This window comes from Phyllobates terribilis, unplaced genomic scaffold, assembly GCF_046119375.1.
Source record: "Phyllobates terribilis strain yellow unplaced genomic scaffold, ASM4611937v1 Scaffold_9__5_contigs__length_417890890, whole genome shotgun sequence".
Classification (NCBI taxonomy): Eukaryota; Metazoa; Chordata; class Amphibia; order Anura; family Dendrobatidae; genus Phyllobates; species Phyllobates terribilis.
In genome coordinates this window covers 320,722,309-320,747,714 of record NW_027362769.1, presented here as the reverse complement: position 1 = coordinate 320,747,714, position 25,406 = coordinate 320,722,309, and the positions used below count along the sequence as shown (strand labels likewise).

Genomic DNA, 25,406 nt, shown 5'->3' with positions numbered 1-25,406 from the left:
AAGCTGTTCATCTATGAAGGGAAGCTGTGTCGAAGAACTGTCAACTCCCGGACACATGAGCTGGTCTGGCAGGTGGTAGTCCCGAGGCGAGATGCGTCTATGGTCCTGGAAGCGTACCACGATGGAGCGGGACATTTTGGATGGAAGAAGCTGGAAGTCCTGCTACGTGTATGGTTCTATTGGGTTGGCATGAGGAAAGCAGTCGAGAGGTGGTGTCGAGAATGCGGACCATGCAACCTGAGAAGAAAAGACCGTGACAGCCAGAGGGCTCCCCTGCAGCCCATCATCACCAAGCAGCCACTCGAACTGGTAGCCCTGGACCATGTGAAGCTATCCCCGAGCAGGTCAGGCTAAGTCTACGCTCTCACCATCGTAGACCACTACTCCCGGTTCCTGGTAGTAGTGCCAGTCAAGGACCAAATGTCTCAGACAGCAGCCAGAGCTTTCCAACAGCACTTCTGCCGCCCGCATGGTTACCCAGAACGTGTGCTAACTGACCAAGGTCCGGCCTTCGAGGCAGAAGTATTCCAGGAATTCTGCAACCTGAACGGCTGCAAGAAGATCAGGACAACGCCTTATCACCCCCAGACCAACGGGATGTGTGAAAATATGAATCAGGTGGTGATAGACCTACTGAAGACGTTGCCCCTGGAGGAACGCAGCCTGTGGCCAGAAAAGTTGCCAGACCTGGTGGATATCTACAACCACATCCCAGTGAATTCCACCAACTGCACACCAGCTTACCTGAGGAGAGCAAGACCTGGTAAGCTGCCCATCGACCTGGATATGGGGGTTCTGACACCAGAGGACACCTCACCGGATGCGGATTGGGACACTGAGCGGCAACAGCAATACCGTAAGGTACAAGAAAGTGTTGAAAGAAGTCTGTCCCAAGCAAGAGAAAGGCAAGAGAAGACTTACAATCAACATGCACCTGCTGCCCCCTTGTCACCGCGAGAGCAAGTCCTAAAGAGATAAAGGCGGCTCCATAATTTGGATGACCAGTGGGAAAAAGAGCCGTACACCATTCTACCATCAAGTCATGATAACACCAAGGTGTACCTCATAAGTAAGGATAGAGGAGAAACGACAGCAACAGTTTCCAGAGACCACCTGAAGAAATGTCCCGAGCAGCTACAGCATGCTGAAGAAGGCCAAGATATCCCTCAACCCGCAGAGGAAGTTGAAGAAATGGTCAACACAGTACTCGGAGAATTTCCCCGGTCATGGACGCAAGTGAATAATGCCATTGCTGTGCCAGTCCTTACATTTCTCCAACCAGCCCCTCAGGAAGCTGTAGAGGTCCCAGTAGAGTTGGAAGAACCATTGGCCCCGGAGACAGAAGATTCCTTATCAGCAGACCAGGAGAATTTACCCTCTGCTAGTAGCGAGCCTGTCGTACCCACGGTAAGCCAAAGGATCCGTAGGAAGCTGCCCAACCTACCAGAGACACCTCCAAACACCTGTAGTGAGGTGAACATTGAGACCACCACACCAGAGGTAAATACAGGGGACCAAGGTAGAACACAGATAGATAGCGTGTTACGCAGATCTACCAGAAGCACCAGAGGTCAAATCCCTGCTCGCTGGAGAATTTAAATGTAACTATAACTGTAATGTTGAAATGCTTTATATGTATGTGCTAATGGTGTTTTTCCAGTTACCCGACAGGGTCCAAAGACTTTCAGGTTATGGACAATGAATAACCAAAAACTTTACCCTGTAAATAGTTGCACCTATAAAGTGCCCCTTTGTGCCAGACCACAGAAGAAAAACCCGTGGAGGTGGCTGAAGACGTGGTCCAACATCCGGATCATCAATGCCCTGTAGCCACCCCAGGGCCTCCGTGGAGGGTTTGGGACGAGTCCCACAAGAAGTGCACCTTGTTGGGTGACATGGACACCAGGTTACGGATGATACCATGACCTATAAGGACTGTAATGCCTGTAAAAATGTTCATGTATTGTTCTTGCCATTGTTATTGTAACCTGTTACATTTTTGCAAAATATGCTCAGTCCCGGAGTACTGAAATTTACTAGGGGGCAATGTGGCACCCCAGAGGGTCTGACTGCCACAGTGGTAGTAATACCATGTCTGGGAGCAAAACAGGAGTTTCCTGGTCAGGAACACATTACATGCAACACCTCCTGCCCGAGACCAGAAAGGGGAGGATCCTGCCCTATATAACTGGATCTGGAGGCGGGGTTATTTAGTCTAGTCTGAGTTTAGTCGCAGTCAGTGTCAGGAGTCAAGTAGGACACGAAGGAGCAAGGAGCCAGGGACTGGAGCTGGAGATAGCTCGTCCTGGACAGTATACACAGAGGACCAGACACCGGAGTCCGAAGCTGTGGGGATTGCATACCCAGTAGCAGATACCGCAAGGCAGGAGATTGCAGGTCTCCCGGCCCCCAGAAGCCCAGAGGCTCAGCCACACGAAAGGACATGTACCGCCACAGAGGAGCGAGGAATCCACAAGGTCCGAGTCGCCAGCAACACGACTATAAGCGGGATAGCCAAAGAGTACAGTCAGAACGGCAGGCCTACAACTCCACCTGGCCAGGAGGACTCTAGGATTGTTCCCAGACTGACCAGGCCCTCATCACTAGCCTGTACTCCCGTTGGGGCCCATATACACTGTGTTCCAAATTATTATGCAAATAATATTTTCTCAGATTTTCCCAAATTACCTATATGAATTGCAGTCATTGTAATTTTCCAGTCAAATAACTATTAGAGTACAATTGAAAGGTTTTTGTACAAACTGCCTATGATAACAGTATATTTTTAAAAAAATAAAAAACTCAAACTGCACTCAAAATGCATGATAATGCCCCGTCTCATGCTGCACATAACACATCTGCATCTCTGGCTGCTATGGGCATAAAAGGGGACAAACTTATGGTGTGGCACCCATGCTCCCCTGACCTCAACCCCATTGAGAACGTCTGGAGCATCTGAGAAAATATTATTTGAATAATAATTTGGAACACAGTGTACAGTGGTGGCCAAAAGTATTGGCACCCCTGCAATTCTGTCAGATAATACTCAGTTTCGTCCTGAAAATGATTGCAATCACAAATTCTTTGGTATTACTATCTTCATTTAATTTGTCTTCAATGAAAAAACACAAAAAGAATTGTCCTAAAGCCAAATTGGATATAATTCCACACCAAACCTAAAAAAGGGGGTGGACAAAAGTATTGGCACTGTTTGAAAAATCATGTGATGCTTCTCTAATTCGTGTAATTAACAGCACCTGTAACTTACCTCTGGCACCTAACAGGTGTTGTCAATAACGAAATCACACTTGCAGCCAGTTAACATGGATTAAAGTTGACTCAACCTCTGTCCTGTGTCCTTGTGTGTACCACATTGAGCATGGAGAAAAGAAAGAAGACCAAAGAACTGTCTGAGGACTAGACAAACCAAATTGTGAGGAAGCATGAGCAATCTCAAGGCTACAAGTCCATCTCCAAAGACCTGAATGTTCCTGTGTCTTCTGTGCGCAGTGTCGTCAAGAAGTTTAAAGCCCATGGCACTGTGGCTAACCTCCCTAGATGTGGACGGAAAAGAAAAATTGACGAGAGATTTCAACGCAAGATTGTGCGGATGGTGGAGAACCTCGACTAACATCCAAACAAGTTCAAGCTGCCCTGCAGTCCGAGGGTACAACAGTGTCAACCCGTACTATCCGTCGGCGTCTGAATGAAAAGGGACTGTATGGTAGGATACCCAGGAAGACCCCACTTCTTACCCCGAGACATAAAAAAGCCAGGCTGGAGTTTGCCAAAACTTACCTGAGAAAGCCTAAAACGTTTTGGAAGAATGTTCTCTGGTCAGATGAGACAAAAGTAGAGCTTTTTGGGAAAAAGCATCAACATAGAGTGTACAGGAAAAAAAAAGAGGCATACAAAGAAAAGAACACAGTCCCTACAGTCAAACATGGTGGAGGTTCCCTGATGTTTTGGGGTTGCTTTGCTGCCTCTGGTACTGGACTGCTTGACCGTGTGCATGGCATTATGAAGTCTGAAGACTACCAACAAATTTTGCAGCATATTGTAGGGCCCAGTGTGAGAAAGCTGGGTCTCCCTCAGAGGTCATGGGTCTTCCAGAAGGACAATGACCCAAAACACACTTCCAAAAGCACCATAAAATGGTTTGAGAGAAAGCACTGGATACTTCTAAGGTGGCCAGCAATGAGTCCAGACCTAAATCCCATAAAACACCTGTGGAGAGATCTCAAAATGGCAGTTTGGAGAAGGCACCCTTCAAATATCAGGGACCTGGAGCAGTTTGCCAAAGAAGAATGGTCTACAACTCCAGCAGAGCATTGTAAGAAACTCATTGATGGTTACCGGAAGCGGTTGTTCGCAGTTATTTTGGCTAAAGGCTGTGCAACCAAGTATTAGGCTGAGGGTGCCAATACTTTTGTCTGGCCCATTTTTTGAGTTTTGTGTGAAATGATCAATGATTTGATTTTTGCTTCATTCTCTTTTGTGTTTTTTCCTTGCAAGCAAATGAAATGAAGATAATAATACCAAAGATTTTGTGATTGCAATCATTTTCAGGAAGAAACTGAGTATCATCTGACAGAATTGCAGGGGTGCCAATACTTTTGGCCACCACTGTAATTGCCAACAGTAAAGACCCTGGGACTGCACTGCAAATATTCCGTGTTGTCATTACTGATACCTTGCACTACCACCACCATCATCCCTACACGCTGCCCTGAAGCTCCACTCTTCCTGTGGGGAGTTACATCACCTTGCTGCACATACCACCAGCTTCAGTGGACCGCTCCGCAGCGGCGGTTCCCAATAACCGCATTCCACATGTGGCGTAGTCGGACTATACATACAGATACACAAACTACCCTGGTTTGACCGCCCTGGGTCACGGACCGGGTCGCCGCCACGGTGACTACAACCCCCAGCATCTACAGGCCCGGCTCCGGGTACCCCACGGCCCAGGGGGCGCGTCATATTCTACTATGTAAACTTCTCTATACAAATAGGAGATGTGCTTATAAGTTTGATAAGGTACGGGGATAGTGGTTAATGTCCAAAGCATTCCCAGCAGAGTTCCCAGAAGAGTCTTCTGTATGTTCTATCGTATGTCTGCATAAGGTGTTAATTAATGACATTCAACAGGAGGGTGGGCAAGGGGATTGGCATCATTACGTCTTGTGTATGAGGTTGTATGTACTAAGTGTACATATATGACTCTTTGGTTGTTAATTGTTAATATTTTCATTGCCTTTAAAAAAAAGGAAAAATAAAGCTTTTCAAAAATATACCAAGATATATTGGACAATTGTAGCTTCCAACCTTGTAGGAACAGTTTGGGGAAGCCTCTGTCCTGTTCCAGCTTAATTCCATTGCACAAAGCAAGGTCCATAAAAAGATGGTTGGGGGAGTTTGATGTGGAAGAATTTGACACAGAGTCCTGACCTTAACCCAATCCAAAACTTTTGTAATGGACTAGAAGAAATTGCGACCCTGATCCTCTTGTCAATGTCTGACCACACAAATTCTCTTCTGGATGAATGGGCCAAAATTCCCACAGACACAAACTCCAAAAAAACAAACAAGTTTTATTTTTTTTTCAGTAGACTTCATGGTGGACAGATGTCCCAACATCTATCAAGACTGTCAGACACATACATGATCACAGCATGGCCGAGTTGGATCCAAGTATCAGATCGCATTCGGCCATGCAAGTCAATGAATCTGTGGAAGAAGTCTTTTCACGGACTGACAGAATGGAGAGAGGATGGAAACATTTTTTTTCCATCTGACCACACTCTGACCACACTCTGACCACACTCTGACCACACTCTGACCACACTCTTGTAGAAGATATGGTGGTGTGACCACAGCTGTACCCCATCACCTTTGAACATTAATTAATATGCACTTTAGGATTTTTTAAATTCTTCACTAATCTGATAAATATAAATTGTGCTCTCACCTTTGTCGCAATTGCTGAAACAGCAGCAGTTCTCTTATCTGTAATGACTTTGCCATCGATTACCTAGATCCAAAAATAACATGACAAAAGAAGAATAGAGAATAAGTTTGCAAGAAAATCAAGGAGACAGAGCGAACAATACAATGAGAGCAACAATAATAGAAAATGAAAAATAGCTAATTGAAAATAAAGTGTTTTACCAGCTAACATTTCATAATACCCAAGACGCTCTTAAACTAAAGGGCCATTTGTGGGATGAGTTGTTGTTTTGAGTAACACCATCCATCTTACCATACAATACACTGAAAAATGGGAAAACAATTCCAAAAAACTGCAATTCCATCTTTGTTTTCCAGGTTTTGTTTTTATGGCGTATCAGTGCAGAGCCGGCTACAAGTAACTTTGCCAGAGCGTGCTTAAAGAAGAATACAATTAAAGTTTTACAATAGCTAAGTCAAAGTCATGCCACTCTCCTCTGCCCACGTGCCTTCCCCTCACCCTTGTCAGCGCGCGCTTAATCCCTCTTTCACTACCGCTGCAGCCACTCTCCTCTCCACGCGCCCTCCCCCTCCCATCAGGGCGCGCGGCCTGATGGGAGGGCACGTGTGCAAAGGAGAGTGGCAGAGGCGCTAGTGAAAGAGGGATGGAACGCACGTTCACAAGGGTGAGGGGAAGGCGCGTGGGCCCACAGGTAGGACTGTGTTATATGAAGAGACTAGATCAGCATTGGAATGGCAGAGGTATTTATTTATTTTTTTAATCTGGGGCCATGTATACTGTTTGGAGCACCATGTGGGGCCTTATATACTGCATGGAGCACCATGTGGGGCCATGTATACTGCGTGAAGCACCATGGGGGACCATGTATACTGCGTGAAGCACCATGTGGGGCCATGTATACTGCGTGAAGCACCATGGGGGACCATGTATACTGCGTGAAGCACCATGGGGGACCATGTATACTGCGTGAAGCACCATGTGGGGCCATGTATACTGCGTGAAGCACCATGGGGGACCATGTATACTGCGTGAAGCACCATGGGGGACCATGTATACTGCGTGAAGCACCATGGGGGACCATGTATACTGCGTGAAGCACCATGTGGGGCCATGTATACTGCGTGAAGCACCATGTGGGGCCATGTATACTGCGTGAAGCACCATGGGGGACCATGTATACTGCGTGAAGCACCATGTGGGGCCATGTATACTGCGTGGAGCACCATGTGGGGACATGTATACTGCGTGGAGCACCATGTGGGGACATGTATACTGCGTGGAGCACCATGTGGGGACATGTATACTGCGTGGAGCACCATGTGGGGCTATGTATACTGCTTGGAGCTCCATGTGGGGCCCATTATTCTGTAAGGAGGACTATGCGGGGCCCATTATTCTGTACGGAGGACTATGCGGGGCCCATTATTCTGTAAAGAGGACTATGCGGGGCCCATTATTCTCTACAGAGGACTATGCGGGGCCCATTATTCTCTACAGAGGACTATGCGGGGCCCATTATTCTCTACAGAGGACTATGCGGGGCCCATTATTCTCTACAGAGGACTATGCGGGGCCCATTATTCTCTACAGAGGACTATGCGGGGCCCATTATTCTGTACAGAGGACTATGCGGGGCCCATTATTCTCTACAGAGGACTATGCGGGGCCCATTATTCTCTACAGAGGACTATGCGGGGCCCATTATTCTCTACAGAGGACTATGCAGGGCCCATTATCCTGTATGGAGGACTATGTGGGGCCCATTTTACTGTATGGAGGACTATGTGGGGCCATTATACTGTATGGAGGACTATGCGAGGGCCCATTACACTGTATGGAGGACTATGTGGTGCCCATAATACTGTATGAAGGACTATGTGGGGCCCATTATTCTGTATGGAGGACTATGTGATGTCCATTATCCTGTATGGAGGACTATATGGGGCCATTATACTGTATGGAGGACTCTTTGTGGCCCATTACTCTGTATGGAGGACTCTTTGTGGCCCATTACTGTGTATGGAGGACTCTTTGTGGCTATTATACTGTATGGAGGGCTGTGTGGGGATTAAAGTTGGAGAATCACTCTGTGATGGAGTCACCATTCTTTGTTGGGGGGATTGAGGGAGAGGGGTACAGTAGGGCCTCATACTGTTAGTGTGGAGGAATTCACTGTGGGGGTGTCATACTGGGTTTGGGGGCACTTTTGTTTGCATCATACATTATTATCTGTTTCATTCAAGGATTTTTATCCTCTGTTATAATACATATTTAAATTAGGCCACTGGGCCATATGCTTTTTACTGCTTTTACATAACATATTATAATATTCCACTATAATTTTAAAATAAATCGTTATATTAGATAAAGAAAAATTTCCTCAATTGTAGACACTTTTTTAATAAATATCAAGGTTTGTCTGCAACTTTGTCCAAGCTTTGACCTTCGGCCCTCTGTGTATTTCAGTTTGACATCACTGGCTTTAAGGGTTATTCTCATAATGATAAAGGGTTACAATTTCAAAGTCATTCTAAAAACAAACAACTTTGCAATTTTACTTTTGATTAAAAATCCTCTCCATTCTCAAGAACAGACGTCCACTGCTATTGGTGGCTAGTATCTTAGGCTTGGAGTGCAGTGCTTACAAGCTCTTTGCTGTAGACTCTATAGAGCACTAATGTATGAGTTGTTTTTTCTAAACTAAAACCTCAGTATTCAGGTTAAATTACCGTCTTGGCACTTTGCAATAAGTAAGTGGGTTTTGGATTGCAGTTTGGGCATTCGGTTTCTAAAAGGTTCGCCATCACTGGGATAGGGCATCAATGTCTGATCGATCGGGGTCCCGCACTCGGCACCTCCGCCGATGAGCTGTTATCAGTGCCAGCGGTGGGGGCCGGAAGTACTTATTTGCAGTGCTTGGCCGTCCATCTGTAATGGCCGCCACGGGGTACTGCACATCCGCCTCCTATTCAATTCAGTGGGAGGCGGATGTGCAGTACCCGGCAGCGGCCACTTCGGATGGCTGGCCAAGCACCGCACGTAAGTACTTCTGGCGGGCCGCCACCACCGATAACAGCTGATCGGCGTAAGGATAGCGAATCAATGAAAAAGTAGTGGACAACTTCTTTAATCCTATAGAAATGCTGCGGAAGGGCCAGAAGCGATCAGTTCATGGTAGAAATCCCACTGACATAACAGAATCAAAGCTGTTTTATAAGAAGGAATTGGCCGATATTCCTCCAAGTCGACATGAAGAACTAATCAAGAATTAGTGGAAACATTCAGATGAAGTTATTTCTACTGATGAGCAAATATGTTAAAGATCCGATCTACAAACTTAAGTTCGACACAAATGTGGCACATATGGATTCGTGATCGGAAAGGTGAGCAAAATTCGGGAAATTCGGTAACGTTCGGCGAATTTACGTGGTTACGTGATTGTGGGCCAACTACAGCGTTTTTTACAGTTTTGCTAGCATAGTGCTTGTGTATGATGAGCGGGGAGATGTGGCAGATGAGTGGGGGGATGGTGATAGCTCAGAACAGGTCAGATCAGCGACGCGCTTTTTTTTTTTTCATGTAGGCGGTAACTTTAAGTCAGGAAAGCGCGGCTAGCCAATCAGAGCGCAGGAAGCATCCAGAGTGTCTCAGACACAAGGGTTTCTGCAATTGGCTGCTGAAATCACATGTCCTCTCCATATAAAAACCAGCCATGTTCCCTCAGCGCCATTTTATGCATGTCACTGAAGGAGATAGACGCTGCTGAGTGTGCTCTGTCCTATGTAATGAGAGATATTAGCTAGATAGATGGGCGCTTCTGTGGAAGTCAGATAGTGTAGATTAGTCCTTTGCTGTGTACCTGTTCAATCGACCTTGCAGCGCTTTTTTTTTGTTTTTGTGCAATTACTGAGATTCTGAGAGAAAGAGCAGGGCCTTTGGCATAGAACAGTTTTGTGCACCGGTTGTACTGTCTGTGCTCCATGCAGACCTTCAATCTATTTTTGCACTTGCTAATGTGATAAAGCAAGCAAGCCCTTGTAGGCCACTTTTTGTTTTTGTGGGGTTGAAATTCAGCTATCAGCAGAGCTTGTCAGTACTGAGCTTCTGAGTGCAGAGCACAAATTTTTTTTTTCATTTGCTAATGTAATAGTGCAAGCTGTGTTAGCCCAGTTTGTCATTTTTTGGTGGGTGAAATTCAGCTGTTTTCAGAGTAAAAAAATGTTTTTTTTGTCTTGCTAGGCAGATTTCACAAATTATTTATTTGTGTGGCAAACGTCATACACTCTGCTATACGTCAGCTACTTCATTAGTGGCGGTGAACTTCAGCTGTTTTCAGAGTAAAAAAAATGATTTTTTCTGTTGCTAGACTGAGTCCAAAAAAGATTTTTTTATGTCGCAAATATGTCATACTCTGCTATAAGCCACCTAGTCCTTTTAGTGGCGGTGAAATTCAGCTGTATTCAGAGCTTGTGCAGAGTCAAAGAATCTATATTTTGCTGCTGCTAACTGTCAGGGAGATATTAAGAAAATATGAACCATTTCTCCCAAACCCCTCTTCACCCCTCCCTTATCCACCATTTATCATAAGAGGAGAGCTGACAGTCCAGCATCCATCTCTCTGCAAATTATCACCTACAGCAGAAGTGACTGTAAAGCTATAACCTAAATAAAATGCGAGGGTCTTTCTTCCTGGAACAGGCAGGGGAGAACTAAACACAGACCTGCGAAATAGACACCTCTAGCATAGGGGCAGAGATGGAAGGAAAGAGGAAATAGCTCGTTTAGGCTCAAAAGGGGTTTAACACAAACTCCAGGATGTCCGGAGCCGATATGAGATGTGGGATATTTGAAGTTCCATAACTCTGCTAATAATGGTACCCATATTTTTAGTGGCAGTGTTAGCCAAGGAACAATATGCTTATTTTTTTGTAGCCGTAAGCCCGGTGCAAAAGTAAGAAAATAGCAGATCGCAAACATGCTATCTGTGGTCTCTAAATGAAGGTAAAATCATAATAGAAAAAATGGTATCACTTTTGGGCTTCTGGGATCAACCAAAGATAAGTTATTCCAAAAATGAGAAATCTTAAATAAAATGTGCAGGCTGGAGACCAGCCCCCATGATGTCAGCACAGGGGGTGTGTGGGCCAGTCTCCCCTTAGGTATAAAAGGATCCACGGAGGATAGAAGAGCATTCTTTGCCAGGGGGGTATAGATACTATAAGCAACAGATCATGTTCGATAGCACTCAAATCAAATCGGGGAGCCCCTCCTCCAGCTATACTGGTTCGTCTCTGCGAACTCTATAGCAAGTTTCTTCGGTAATCTTGTTTATTTTATGTAACTGTCTGTTCTGTACTGTAAATGTCCATTTGTAAAATCTTTGTATGTTTTTTCTAAACACTGCCTCCCTTTTGGATTAAACATAAAATTGAATTAATAGTTCTGTTTCTTTTGTCCTGTAATTGTTCCCGCCCCCGAAGCTATACGCTACCAAATCACAGGCGTCCAACCAGGTCTGTATTATATTTCAAATCTGGACGGTGGTGGCAGTGAATAATAATAATTGGGCTATCGTGAAGCTGGCAGAACCGTACGGGGGCGTATACACATATTCCATGCATTGTAATGCGGAGGTGTGATGCCATACGCTTTCTGCATTCTTGTCGATAGCTGCGTAGTGAGTAGTTGGGATCATGTGTTCGCAAATCCCTGATGAAATCCTGACAGAGTGGCGGCGACGGTGAAATATTGTGTGATCTCCCCGGTGTCGTCTCTGCGGAACCCTGACAAATTGGTGGCAGAGGTGGGATATTACAGAACATCAGTGGCTGGATTGAGCAATCATTCCCGTCACTGAAAACTTGCATGGTTCTTGCAAGAATTATGTGCAGAGTTTTAAGCAGTTGCATCCCCTCCCTTCTCTTGTTTTTCTGTCCTATCTTTTATTTGGCAATGATGACTACACGTGGAAAGCCCTGGTATCACCAGCAGTCAGAGGACACTATCACTGCTCTTTGTGAGCTGAGGCAGATTGACCCCATGGGCAAAACCAGTGCCCAACTGATTGCTGAACTGTTGCAAGGTGCCACAGAGCCAGTCCGACAGCAGAGCCCTGATGATGGGACGGCCAGCCAAGGATGGCGCTGCTGTAGGGGTCCCACCTGTGATAGCCAGCCATACCCGCAGCCAGGGTAGTGTGGACCCCCACCTGCAGATGGCCTTGGAGCAGCTCACCGGAGACGACTGTGACGGATGACTGCAGCTGATCATGAAATTCCAAAAGGCAGAGCAAGCTGAGCGACAGGCCCAGGCGGAGCGTCTGTACCAGCTGGAGCTAGCCCAGAAAGAGCCATGCACCCTGCAGATCCGTGAGTCCAACAATGCCAACAGCTTTAAACCCCGTCCGGATCATTTCCCTATAATGGAAAAGGATGGAGACTTGGACATATTTCTGTGAGGGTTTGAAAAAGCGTGCAGGCAGTATCAGCTGTCCGCAGACCAGTGGGCAAGGCACTTAACTCCTGGGCTCAGAGGAAAAGCTCTGGAGGTGTTTGCTACTCTCCCTCGAGACTAATATGGAGACTATGAGGCCGTCAAGCACATACTGATAAAAAAGTACCAGTTGACTCCGGAGGTTTACCGGAAGAAGTTCAGAGCCCTCCAACGTGGACCACATTATAGCTACGGTAATGTGATGGATGGGCTCAGAACCAACTTTGAGCAGTGGATCCCAGGACTATCAGTCACCACCTTCGAGGACCTGAAGGATCTGATGGTGAAGGACCAGTTACTTCGTCTTTGCCCAGTGGAAGTGCAACAGTTTGTTCTTGACCGGGAGCTAAAGCAGGCTGACAAAGTAGCCCAGATCGCAGATGCCTATGAGGCCAACCGCACACCAGAGGTGCAGAAGTCGGCCGCCGCCAGATGGAGAGAGAGTAAGTCTACAACCATCCCCATTGTTCCAGCCAGCCAGCCAGCCCTCAGCGGGTTCTGCCCCATCTTCCAGCACATGGCCTGCATTTGACTCCGATAAGTGCTATATTTGTGACCAAACGGGTCACGTCAGCCTTGTCTGCCCTGAGAGGCAGAAGGTGGACACCACACCTGAGGCCTCATGGCCTACTGCAGCCATTCTTTTTGTGGGTGGGGCTGTTGGCCGGGCCAGGGAGAACTTACAACTGGTTACTGTGGGCAAACAGTTACTGTTGACCTTAAAGACACTGGCGCAGAACGTACCCTCATACGCTCTGAGTTCATGTTACCAAAAGAACTCATTCCTGGGAAGACCCTGACTGTCACCGGGTTTGGGGGTGTTCGCCGTCCCATACCGATGGCCCAAGTTTTCCTGGAATGGGGTGCGGGGAGGGGGTTAAGGGAAATGGGGGTGTCGGAGAATCTCCTTACTAATGTGCTATTGGTAACCGATCTAGGACGGCTAGTTGCCCGATAAATTCCTGATAACCCTCCTAGATCTGATATGTCATATAATGCCACTGTCAATAATGTCAATGTCATGCATAATTAAAGTGTGTGTTATGGTAAAGGGGAACTCAGCCACCTCACCCCGCAGATTGATTCTGCTAAGGATCCCCTAATGCGAGACAGCATAAGTGCTATTCGGTGAGGGGAGCAGGCACGGACACCAGGAAGCAGGTCGCCCCGTGCAGGTGACCAGTGTCACGCCAGATCGTGACATGGTCGGTGGTAGCTGCTCCATGACTAGCATGGCTCCAGAGGTAACGAGCAAGGATGGGGAGAAACACGGGGATCATAGGGAAAGTGGTCTTGTGAAGCCAACCAGGGTCACGACGGATTGTGACATGGCCGGTCGTAGCGCCCGCCTAGTGAGCACGGCTCCCAAGGTAACAATCTGTCCTGTCCTGGCTATGTCTGCTCCATCCAATATCTGCTGCTGTATTCATTGATCCCTGTTATATCAATCTGTCTGTACTGGTTTCTGTCTGTCAATTCTTGTAACATCCCTCATAATCATAGCAATGAATTCACACCTGTGTATCTGTGTCTCCCAGTATATTTTCCTGGTAGTAATTTCCTGTAATCCTTTGATCCCCATTCACACCTCACTATCTATCCATTTTGGTCTGTCTGCAGTCCTTGTTCTATAGCAACTAATACGCCCATATTATCTCCACTGTCTTAATTAACCCCTGCTGTGATTCTCTGATCCCTGGCCCTTCCCCTCTGCTCACACCTGGTCTAATCATAGATGTATAAATGTGTACAGATAGGTCTGATGACCGTGGTCTGTGTATCTGCAGCAAGTGTATCCACAATAAGTGTATTATTACTAAAGGAATATACCAGGAATAAACCAGAAGAAACTAGAAGGGAACAGAAAGCACTGCTTATCACATTTTCCCAGTTTTTCTATAAACCTACTCCTATCCTTTCACTATGCTAACATATGCTCTTACAGTTTTTGCTCCACTAATCCTCACTCTCCTTCGCTATCCTCAAACTCTAACTCCCTCTAACCAAATAATCATCTCTATGTCCCTCTTACCTCCCCACCTGACCTCATCTGCCGACCTGCTCCTCAACCCCAGATCTATCCTACCAAAACACAAAACAAGCCGGCGACTCGCCTTCTCCCACCTGCTCTCCCTCTCTCTGCTTCTCCTCAATGCTGGCAACATATCCCATAATCCTGGACCCCCACAGCTGCCACTTCCCACCTATTCTCCATCCTATCGCTCCAAACCAAAAATGAACTACCGCAACGTCTGCTACCTAAAACCCGTCCCCCTGATGCCCACATCCCTGCTCCCTCTCTCTGGAGCACTCTGGAAGGCACGCTCTGTCTGCAATAAACTCCATGTGATTCATGACCTCTTTACCTCTCGCAATTTCTCCTTCCTAGGCCTCACTGAAACATGTCTGACACCCTCTGACACTGCCTCCCCTGCTGCGCAGTGTTACGGTGGCCTGAACTTCACCCACACTCCTTGCCCTGGCAACAAACATGGTGGAGGAGTGGGTATTCTCCTTTCTAACAACTGCACCTTTAACCCAATCCCACCTCTATCCTCCCTTATTCTCCCTTCTTTTGAAGACCACTCTGTCCGCATCTACTCTCACTCCAACCTCCAAGTGGCTGTCATATACCGACCACCGGGCTCGGTCACTGCATTTATCGACCAATTCTCCACCTGGCTTCTTCACTTTCTATCTGCTGACATTCCCACCATCATCATGGATGACTTCAACATCCCCAATGACACCACCAGTCAGCAGCCGCCAAACTCCTGTCACTTACTTTATCTTTTGGACTTACTCAGTGGTCATCGTCAGCCGCCCACACAGATGGACAAACATTAGACCTCATCTTCACCCGTCTCTGCTCCCTATCTAACTTCACAACCTTCCCTCTTCCCTTATCTGACCACCATCTTCTCACTTTCTCCTCCATGTCCTCCTCTCCTGTCATCCATGTCCAGTAACTAGCACACCCCTGCAGAAAACTTGCACATGTAGACACTCACACACTCTCTGACTCTATTCTACCACTGACATGCATATCTTCACTCCATGACACAGAAAGCGCCACTGCTTTCTGCAATGCCACTTTCGCATCAGCTATTGATGCAGTCACCCCTCTCATGCATAGCAGAGTGAGACAAATCAATAGACAACCTTGGCACAATAACCTCACTAAAAAGGTTCGGCAAGTGCCCAGGGTTGCGGAGCGGCATTGGAAGAAAACACATTCACATGCATTCAAACAAGCAACACTCACTTTCAAATCAGCTCTCACCTCTGCTAAACAGGCCTACTTCACAACTCTTGTATCTTCCTTATCCTACAACACCAAACAGTTATTCAACACTTTTAGCTCCCTCCTCCACCCTCAACTGCCCTCTCCGACCCTCCCCATCTCTGCTGAGGACTTTGCCACACACTTCAAAAATAAGATCGACCAAATAAGGCAAGTCTTTATTGTTCAACTCCCACAACCCCTTTGTATACCAGACCAATGCTCTTCCCCTATAACCTCCCTCTCCAACATCACTGAAGGAGAGCTTACTGGCCTACTCTACAAATCACACCTAATCACATGTTCACTCGACCCCATCCCATCCCACCTCCTCCCCAACCACGCTACCACACTTATCCCGGTCCTAACCCACCTCTTCAACCTATCACTAACCTCTGGTACCTTCCCTTCTGCTTTCAAACATGCCGCAATCACGCCTATCCTCAAAAAGCCATCCCTCGACCGCTATGTCAAGCTATCGCCTTATATCGCTGCTCCCATTTGCTTCCAAACTCTTGAGCAACATGTTCATGCTAAACTTTCCTACCAGCTCTCATCCAACTCTCTCTTCGACAACCTACAATCTGGTTTCCGTCCCCATCATTCCACTGAAACTGCACTGACCAAAATTACTAATGACCTACTTACAGCCAAAGCTAACAGACAATTTTCTATATTCCTCCTTCTAGACCTGTCCTCTGCCTTTGACACAGTTGACCACTGCCTCCTACTACAGATACTCTCTTCCTTTGGCATCAAAGACCTTGCCCTGTCCTGGATCTCCTCATACCTTTCCAACCGCACATTTAGAGTGTCCCACTCCCATACTAACTCCTCATCCCGCCCTCTCTCTGTTGGAGTCCCTCAAGGCTCTGTCCTAAGACTCCTACTCTTCTCCATCTATACCCTTGGCCTGGGACAACTCATAAATTCCCATTGCTTCCAGTACCACCTATACGCTGATGACACTCAGATCTACCTCTCTGGCCCAGACGTCACCTCTCTGCTGTCCAGAGTCCCAGAGTGTCAGCCGTATCCTCCTACTTCTCCTCTCGCTTCCTCAAGCTCAATGTGGGCAAAACTGAACTCATCATCTTTCCTCCATCTCGCATATCTTCCCCACCTGATCTTTCTATCACAATAAATTACATCACACTTTCCCCTGTACCGGCAATCCGCTGCCTTGGATCAACCCTTGACTCTGCCCTGTCCTTCAAATCCCACATCCAAGCTCTTGCCACTTCTTGTCTCCTCCAGCTCAAAAATATTTCCAGAATCAGTCCTTTCCTCAACCCTCAATCTACTAAACTGCTTATGCATGCCCTCATCATCTCCCACCTCGACTACTGCAACACCCTCCTTTGTGGCCTACCTTATAACACTCTCGCATCCCTCCAGTCCATCCTAAACTATGCTGCGCGACTAATTCATTTCTCGCTTCGCTAATCCTCTGCTACCCCCTTTGCAGATCCCTTCACTGACTCCCAATGGCCCAGAGTATCCAGTTCAAACTACTAAAACTGACCTACAAAGCCATCCATAACCTTTCTCCTCCATACATCTCTGAACTAATCTCCCAATATATTCCCTCACGTAATCTCTGGTCCTACCAAGACTTCCTTCTCTCCTCCACACTTATTCGTTCCTCACCCATTTGCCTCCAAGACTTCTCCCGAATATCCCCAATCCTCTGGAATTCTGTGCCCCAACACGTCCGACTATCCACCACACTCGGATCCTTCAGACGGAACATGACAACCCATCTTTTCAAGAAAGCTTACAAACTGCAATGACCATGCTGCCTCCTCAACACCACTGGAGCTGCTGCCTTACCAACAACGGCCCTGCGCCTCACCAACACCGGAGCTGCTGCAACCCCCCACCTACTGTCTCCTTCCCCATCATCCTGTAGAATGTAAGCCCGCAAGGGCAGGGTCCTGTTCCCCCTGTACCAGTCTATCATTGTTTATTTCTTACTGTAAGTGATACCTGTATTTTGTATGTAACCCCTTCTCATGTACAGTACCATGGAATCAATGACACTATATAAATAATAATAATAATAATGACAGGTGGAAAGGGGTGCCCCACCACCGGGCAAGGTAATAGAAAAGTGTGTCCACTTGTCTGTCAGGAGTATGGGAGGAAGGTACCCATAGCCTGTCAGAGGTGTGGGGGAAATGTATCCTGAGCCGGTTAGGGTGATCGGAAAGCTGGATCCCCAGTCGGTCAGGGTACTGGGCGAGTTGGGTCCACAGCTTGTCGGATCAGCAGGAAGGGTGTGTCAGGAGGTGGGCTTAAGGTGTGATATGTAAATCAGCCCCAAGCCACCTCTAAGAGTGGAGATGTCAAGGAGATATTAAGAAAATATGAGCCATTTCTCCCAAACCCCTCTTCACTCCTCCCTTATCCACCATTTGTCACAAGAGGAGAGCTGATGTAACGGGTGGGGGAGGCGGAACCTCTGAGCAACTTATACAAGGGGGCGGTCCTTGTAAGGAAGCGGGTGGCGACCAGGGAAGACAGGCAGGTAGTCACAGCAGGTGACCGGGACAGTCTCTGGGTAAACGGGCAGGAGGTCACAGCAAGTGACCGGGGCAGTCTCTGGGTGAACGGGCAGGAGGTCACGGCAAGTGACCGGGACAGTCTCTGGGTAAAGGGTAGGTACGTCCTGTGACGGCTGAGCCTCCAGGTAGGCTAGCAGGCAGATGGCAGATGTGTGCTCCCAGGTGAGCAGGCGAGAGTCTCTGGATAAACAGGTGGTCACAGCATGTGACGGCGGAGCCTCCAGGTAGGCTAGCAGGCAGATGGCAGATGTGTGCTCCCAGGTGAGCAGGCGAGAGTCTCTGGATAAGCAGGTGGTCACAGCATGTGACGGCGGAGCCTCCAGGTAGGCTAACAGGCAGGTAGCAGATGAGCGCTCCCAGGTGAGCGGGCAAGAGTCTCTGGACTGGCAGGTGGTCACAGCACGTGACGGCGGAGCCTCCAGGTAGGCTAACAGGCAGGTAGCAGATGTGTGCTCCCAGGTGAGCAGGCGAGAGTCTCTGGATAAGCAGGTGGTCACAGCATGTGACGGCGGAGCCTCCAGGTAGGCTAACAGGCAGGTAGCAGATGAGCGCTCCCAGGTGAGTGGGCAAGAGTCTCTGGACTGGCAGGTGGTCACAGCACGTGACGGCGGAGCCTCCAGGTAGGCTAGCAGACAGGTAGCAGATGAGCGCTCCCAGGTGAGCGGGCAAGCTGGTCCATAGACAGACTGACAGGTGTCGGAAGGCAGACCGTCGGACCTCAGGCTAGCAAGCAGGTAAGCGGATAACAGGCAGGAATCAGACAGCAATCTGGCAGGAAACTGGCAGGTAACTTGGCAGGTAACTGGCAGGTAACTCGAAACGGGTCCTGAGGGCTGAAGCAGAGTAGTGAACAGTGCAACAACATTGCTCGGGCACCTCCATTTTGGAGGAGGTGCCTTATATATGGTGAAGGCCTCCGGCCATTGGCCGGCGACTCCTTAGGACGGTGCGCGCGGCCCCTTTAAGAGGGGGGGAGCGCGCGCGCCCTAAGCACCGTGGCCGGGAAGGAGCACGCGCTGCCAGCAGAACGGGAGGAGGACGCCGGGCTCGGAGCGGAGAGGTGAGGGGAACAGCGTCCCCTCCTAGCAGAGGGCAGGGACACCGACGCTACAGCTGACAGTTCAGCATCCATCTCTCTGCAAATTATCACCTACAGCAGAAGTGACTGTAACCTAATTAAAATGTGAGGGTCTTTCTCCCTGGTAGAGGCAGGGGAGAATTAAACACAGACCTGCGAAATAGACACCTCCAGCATAGGGGCAGAGATGGAAGGAAAGAGGAAATAGCTCGTTTAGGCTCAAAAGGGGTTTAATATAAACTCCAGGATGTCCGGAACCGATATGAAATATGGAATATTGGAGGTTTCATAACTCTACTAATAATGGAATCCATATTTTTTGTGGCAGGGTCAGTCAAAGAACAAGATGCTTATTTTTTGTAACCGTAAGCCCCCCGGGGGGCTGTGGCACAAAAGTAGCAAAATAGCAGATCACAACCATACCATGTGTGGTCTCTAAATGAAGGTAAAATCATAATAGAAAAAATGGTATCACTTTTGGGCTTCTGGGATCAACCAGCGATAAGTTATTTCAAAATCCAGAGATCTTAGGCATAAAAGGATCCATGTAGGATAGATGAGCAGTCTTTGACAGGGGGGTATTGATATTATAAGCAAAGGATCGCATTCGATAACGCTCAAATCAAATCGGGGAGCCCCTCCTCCAGCTATACTGATTCGTCGCTGTGAACTCTATAGTAAGTTTCTTCTGTAATCCTGTTTGTTTTATGTAACTGTCTATTCTGTACTGTAAATGTCCATTTGTAAAATCTTTGTATATTTTTCCTAAACACTGCCTCCCTTTTGGATTAAATATAAAATTTAATAGTTCTGTTTCCTTTGTCCTGTAATTGTTAATTGTTCCCTCCCCCAAAGCCATCTGCTACCAGAAAGCATGCGTCCGACCAGGCCTGTATTATATTTCAAATCTGGAGGGTGGTGGCAGCAAATAATAATAATTGGGTTATCATGAAGCTGGCAAAACCGTACGGGGGCGTATATGACGCGCCCCCTGGGCCATATTCTTTTGGGAGAATATCCGGAGCCGGATCAGATGGGGGTTGTAGTCTTCCGAGTGGCTGTGACCCGGTCCGTGCCCAGGGTGTCAAACTCAGTTGTATGTGGCAGTCATACAGATGTTATAAGTTCTTTATTTGTCGACTACGCCACCCGTTGTGTTGCGGTCACTGTGGCCGCCGCTGCAGCAGGGTCCGCTGAGGCTGGTGGTGTAGGTGCAGCTTTGGTGATATAACCCCCAACGGGTGGGGTATAGCCTCAGGGGGATCAGGTGCAGAGGATGGGAGTTGTGGTGATGCAGTGTAGACGGCAATCAGAGACAGAGTCGGGTTATGCAGTTTAGGATGTTTTACTCACTGCTGATGTTCTGGTCACTCCAGCTTCGAGTGACCTCCCGAGCCGTGCTGCATCCACCAGGTTCTGGATCCAGCCAACTCCCAAATAAGTCCGGAGCGTGACCCTGAGCTCTCCTTCTGTCCTTTCTCTGGCCGTCCCCACTATTGATCCACCCAGGTCCAGCTCCCTCGGGCCTTCTGTTGGGAGACCCTTGGCCTTGGGTTCCCTGACCCTCCTCGTGGTATGCCTTCGTGGTGGATGTGGTGGGTGACCGTGGCAAACGCTGCCCACGGTCTCCGGTCTCTGGCTGGGGAGTGTTTTTACCCCCACCAGCTTGGGTTCCGGTACCCTGATGCCGACTCTTCACCCGGGGATTTAATTTGGGGTCTTAGAGTCCTTTCTTCTGTTTCCCCCTCTGGGTCTCTCTCTCTCCTCTCTCACTCTGGGTCTCTCTTCTCCTCCGCTCGCTGACTTTCTCTCTGCAACTGACCCTGTTCTTAGTTGGTGCCCACCTTATATACACCCTCTATGTGTGAGCTCAGGTGACCAGCACCCAATGAGCTCCTATCTTTACCCAGGCTGCTCCCCCTATCTGCCCCTACACTACTTGGGATGTTCCACCCCCCTCCCACTCCAGCCAGGAACAGACTCGGTCGTACCTGCACATTTCTAAGTGGGAGTACCGTCGGTCTGCTCCTCGGAAATGGGATGTGTGTAGTGCATGCAGCCTACCGAGCTCAGATCCACACTCCATCCTTACCCGGGAGTGGAATATCACACCTCTGGGTTGAGGTGCAATACCCCTGTAGCAGCCGAATCCTCAGGGTGCTACATATACACATATTCCATTCGTTGGAATCCAGAGGTGTGATGCCATAAGCTTTCTGCTTTCTTGTCGATGGCTGCGTAGTGAGTAGTTGGGATCGTGTGCTCGCGACTCCCTCACGAAATCCTGACAGAGTGACGGCGACGGTGCGATATTGTGTGATCTCCTCGGTGTCGTCTCTGTGGAACCCTGACACTAACGTTTTACAGCAGGCTAGTGTTAAAAAATACTTTGTTTGGTTCCTAACGTTATACAGCATGGACATCTCAATTTGAAATAGTTTGGAGAATATTTCCTGTTATACAGGTCTCACCCACAGTACAAAAAAATACTTTGTTCGGTTTTTAACACTATACAGCAGGAACATCTCAGTTTGAGAAAATCTCCTATGTTATATAGGTGCGTTCCACAGTAAAAAAATACTTTGGTTATTAACGTTATACAGCAAGCCATATTTTACCTTGTCATTTAGTGCCGCTGAAATTGAGGTGTGTGCAGAGCTGTTGCAGAGGAAAAAATCTAATTTTGTTTAGCTAATAGCGTGCTCCTACTACAGTATCTGAGCAACATGAGTGGAAAAAGAGAGGTCGTGGTGGAAGGGGGAATAGGCTTGGTGTTCAAGGTATAAGTGGCGTAGATGGTAATGTTAGGGAAGGCACTAGTGAACCAACACCGTCATGTCCTATCCAAAGACAACTGACAACTTCTGCTACTGGATGGGCAACTCCACTCCCTTTCTTTGGCAGCCGCACGGCGATACACCTTGGTGATAAGGGCCAGAAAGAGCAGGTGCTCCAGTGGATGGCAAGCACTGCTTCAAGTGGCCTCTCCTCTTGTTCCTCCACCTGAACATCACACACAGTACAGTCCACAGAGGTGGCACCCCAATTACCCTTGCTTCCCCCTGTGTCACAACTGTCCAAGCACCCAACTGACTGTAGCGAACCACAGATAGGCGAGTCTGTAGAACTGTTCACCCATTCTATACTATGGGCATCAGAAGTGTACTCCAAAGAGTCAAGAAGAGAAGAAAAACATCTGAACCGATGTCCAAAATTTTTTTACGTTGGATTTGGGGCAGGACGGAGTAGGATCCGAGCAGGTTCCTGACCCTCGTCACCAGACGTTAACCACCAGGGAGAGAGGTGATCCTGATGAGACTCAGATACCTGAGGCTCATGCGGACTGTACTATGCTGTGAGGGCAACAAGAGAAGGGTCACTCTGAGGGCGAGGAATGGAATAACATATTGGATGATGATGAGGTTGAAGATCCTACTTGGTGTGAACCCAGAGTCACGCAGCAGAGCAGCTAATCTGAGGAGGTGGAGAAGGAAGAAGAAGAGGTTACCTTTCGCCCTACGGCGCAGACACAGAGTAATGCAAGCATGAGGAGCACTGCATCCTTAGCCACAACTGTGGCAGTGGCCAGCAGCGATCACGGGTCTGCAGCTCACAGGGGTGGCATGGGTTGCCTAACCTGGGCCTTTTTTGAAACCGCAAAGGATGAGCCAACTCTTGTTATTGTGTGACGCTCACGCTCACAGCCCTACCCTGAGAGATGGGGGTACTCGGAGCCGGGTCAGATGTTGGGGAAGCAGTCGTGGCCTGGACCCGTTCCGTGCCCAGGGCCGTCACATTTAAAAGGGTGTAATGGGCTTTCAGGGTTGAGTGGTTATTAACGACTACGCCACATGTAGTGTCTGGTGATGGCCACCAGCGCTGCAGCAGTCCTCTGAGGCGGAATGTAGTGGCAGCTGTAGATGGTGCTTCTCCCCACAGGCGGAGCAGGGCCTCAGGGCAGAGAGGCGGATGGAGGGAGTAGTCGTGAGAAGTCCTGGTGCCGTGCCGTGCGGTGCAGAAATAAAGAGACCGGAGGCCATAGGGGTAGACTTCCAGGTTTTTTACTCACGGTAGAGCATGCAGCTGCAAGGCTTCTCCCTGCTCCTCACGGGTCCGACAACCTCCGAGTAATTCAGGTGCTTTAGTCAGGACCCCGCATCAGAGTGTTCCTAGACTTCAAATTAAGTCCTCTCCTATCCGTGTGTGTAGAAAGGCCGGGTCTCCCTCTGGACTATGCACAGAACAAGGGTACGGGTGGCGACTCCGCTCCGTTACCCGGTGGGATCCACTGAGCCTCCGGGCTTCTCCGACTGAGACATAGAGTAAAAAGGCAGATATCGGGGGCTGGTACCCCTCTTGCAGCAGGAATCCCTCTGACTAGGCCAGAGTAGTGAGGACAGGTGGCGTATACCACTCCGTCTGCATCCCCCTGGGATCCTTTTGCGGTGGAGCTAGACTCCTCTGCTCCAGGCCTTCTTGGGTAGAGACAACCATTAACTCTTGCCCACTCCTCGACTTAAGGCCAGAGTACGAGGACTGTGTCCCCATCAACTGCAGGTTCACACAGAAAGCCACGTTCAGTGATGAAGATCACAATCAAAAGACCATAAGCCCAAGATGGCTGTTTAATAAATATGAATTATTAAGTGTAACCTAAATGTGCGTCCTCCACCCTCACTCACTACATGGTTCTCCCTATCTTTTCGTTCCCCCCATCTCCTCTTATCCCGGCTGGGGCAGCACACTGGTGCATATAAGCCCCCCCTAGGTGGGAAAGGTGTAGTGTGGGATGTAGAGATGGGGTCCTGTCAGCTGCATCATCCTTACCTCGAAGGAGAGATACCACACCTCATTAAAGAGATGCAGTACCCCTGTGGCGGTCGAACCCTCAGGGGCGCCACATTATCTGCACACTTTGCAAGAAAAAACTCAGTAGAGGGAAAGAGTGCAATAATTTGACTACTACATGCATGAACCCTTCACATGCAAACACAACATGCGTTATGCTGGGAATCTCATTGCGCTAAAATGTGGACCTCAACAACCATCAGCTGCCCCATCAACTGCATCCGCTGCTTCTTCCTCCTCCTCTGTTACCGTGCCAAGTATTGGCACTCAGGTCTCCCACCACAAAACTTCTGGTTCTCTACCCACTCCAGTCAGGCTGAGTGAAAGCCCATCAGCTGTGTTTGTTTCAACGAGCACACCACATGTTTCTTAATCCACCGTAACATTTGCGTCTGCACCTCACTCACAGTCCAGCAGTTTCACCGTACTCCGCCCTCTCTCTGGCTGTGGGGACAGGAGGGGAAGGGGAAGGGGCTGCGCCACAAATCTTGGAATCCCCAAGGCTTTTAAAAGAAATCTCTGTATTTCAGACTTCCTCCACTGCTTCTGCGTCCTCCACCTCCTCTAGGGCCTCCACCTGCGCAATATCAACCTCTGCCTTAACGAGACAAGCATTCCAACAGTGCAGAGCGAATCCGCACCACCTCCTTACTGCGCAACCAGGGCTCACCGCAATCAGGCAGTCTTCATATTAATATGCCTTGGAGATCGCAGTCATACAGCTGAAGAGTTGTGGACAGCTCTCCAGGCAAAGTTTCAGCAATGGCTGTCTCCGCTGAACCTGGAGCCAGGGAAGGCCGTGTGCGATAACGGTGTGAATCTGTTGGTGACCCTACACCGAGGCCAACTCACACGTGCCTTGCATGGCTCACGTCCTCAACCTGTTGGTACAGCGATTTCTCTGCCACTATCCTGGCCTGGATGAGCTACTTCAGAAAGTACGGAAGCTGTGTGCTCACTTCCGCCATTCGCATCCCTAATGTCATCGACTTGCATAGATACAGAGGTTTTTGTCCATACCAGTTAACAGGTTGATATGCGATGTGCCGACGCGGTGGAATTCCACTCTGCATATGTTGCAGCGACTGTGGCAGCTGCAACGAGCCCTGACGCAGTATGTCATGTTGTATAGCCTAAGCCAACGCAGTACGGACAAGGGGCATATCA

At 48.4% G+C, this 25,406-nt stretch overlaps 1 protein-coding gene across 1 annotated transcript in view; it reads right to left on the bottom strand.

Annotated features, from left to right (window-relative positions):
- Positions 1–25,406, bottom strand: part of CRYM (crystallin mu) — a 182,168-nt gene that overhangs the window by 36,171 nt on the left and 120,591 nt on the right. The window contains exon 3 of the mRNA XM_073647957.1: positions 5,972–6,034. Within this exon, the coding sequence (XP_073504058.1) occupies positions 5,972–6,034 (63 nt within the window). The remainder of the gene's footprint in view (positions 1–5,971; positions 6,035–25,406) is intronic.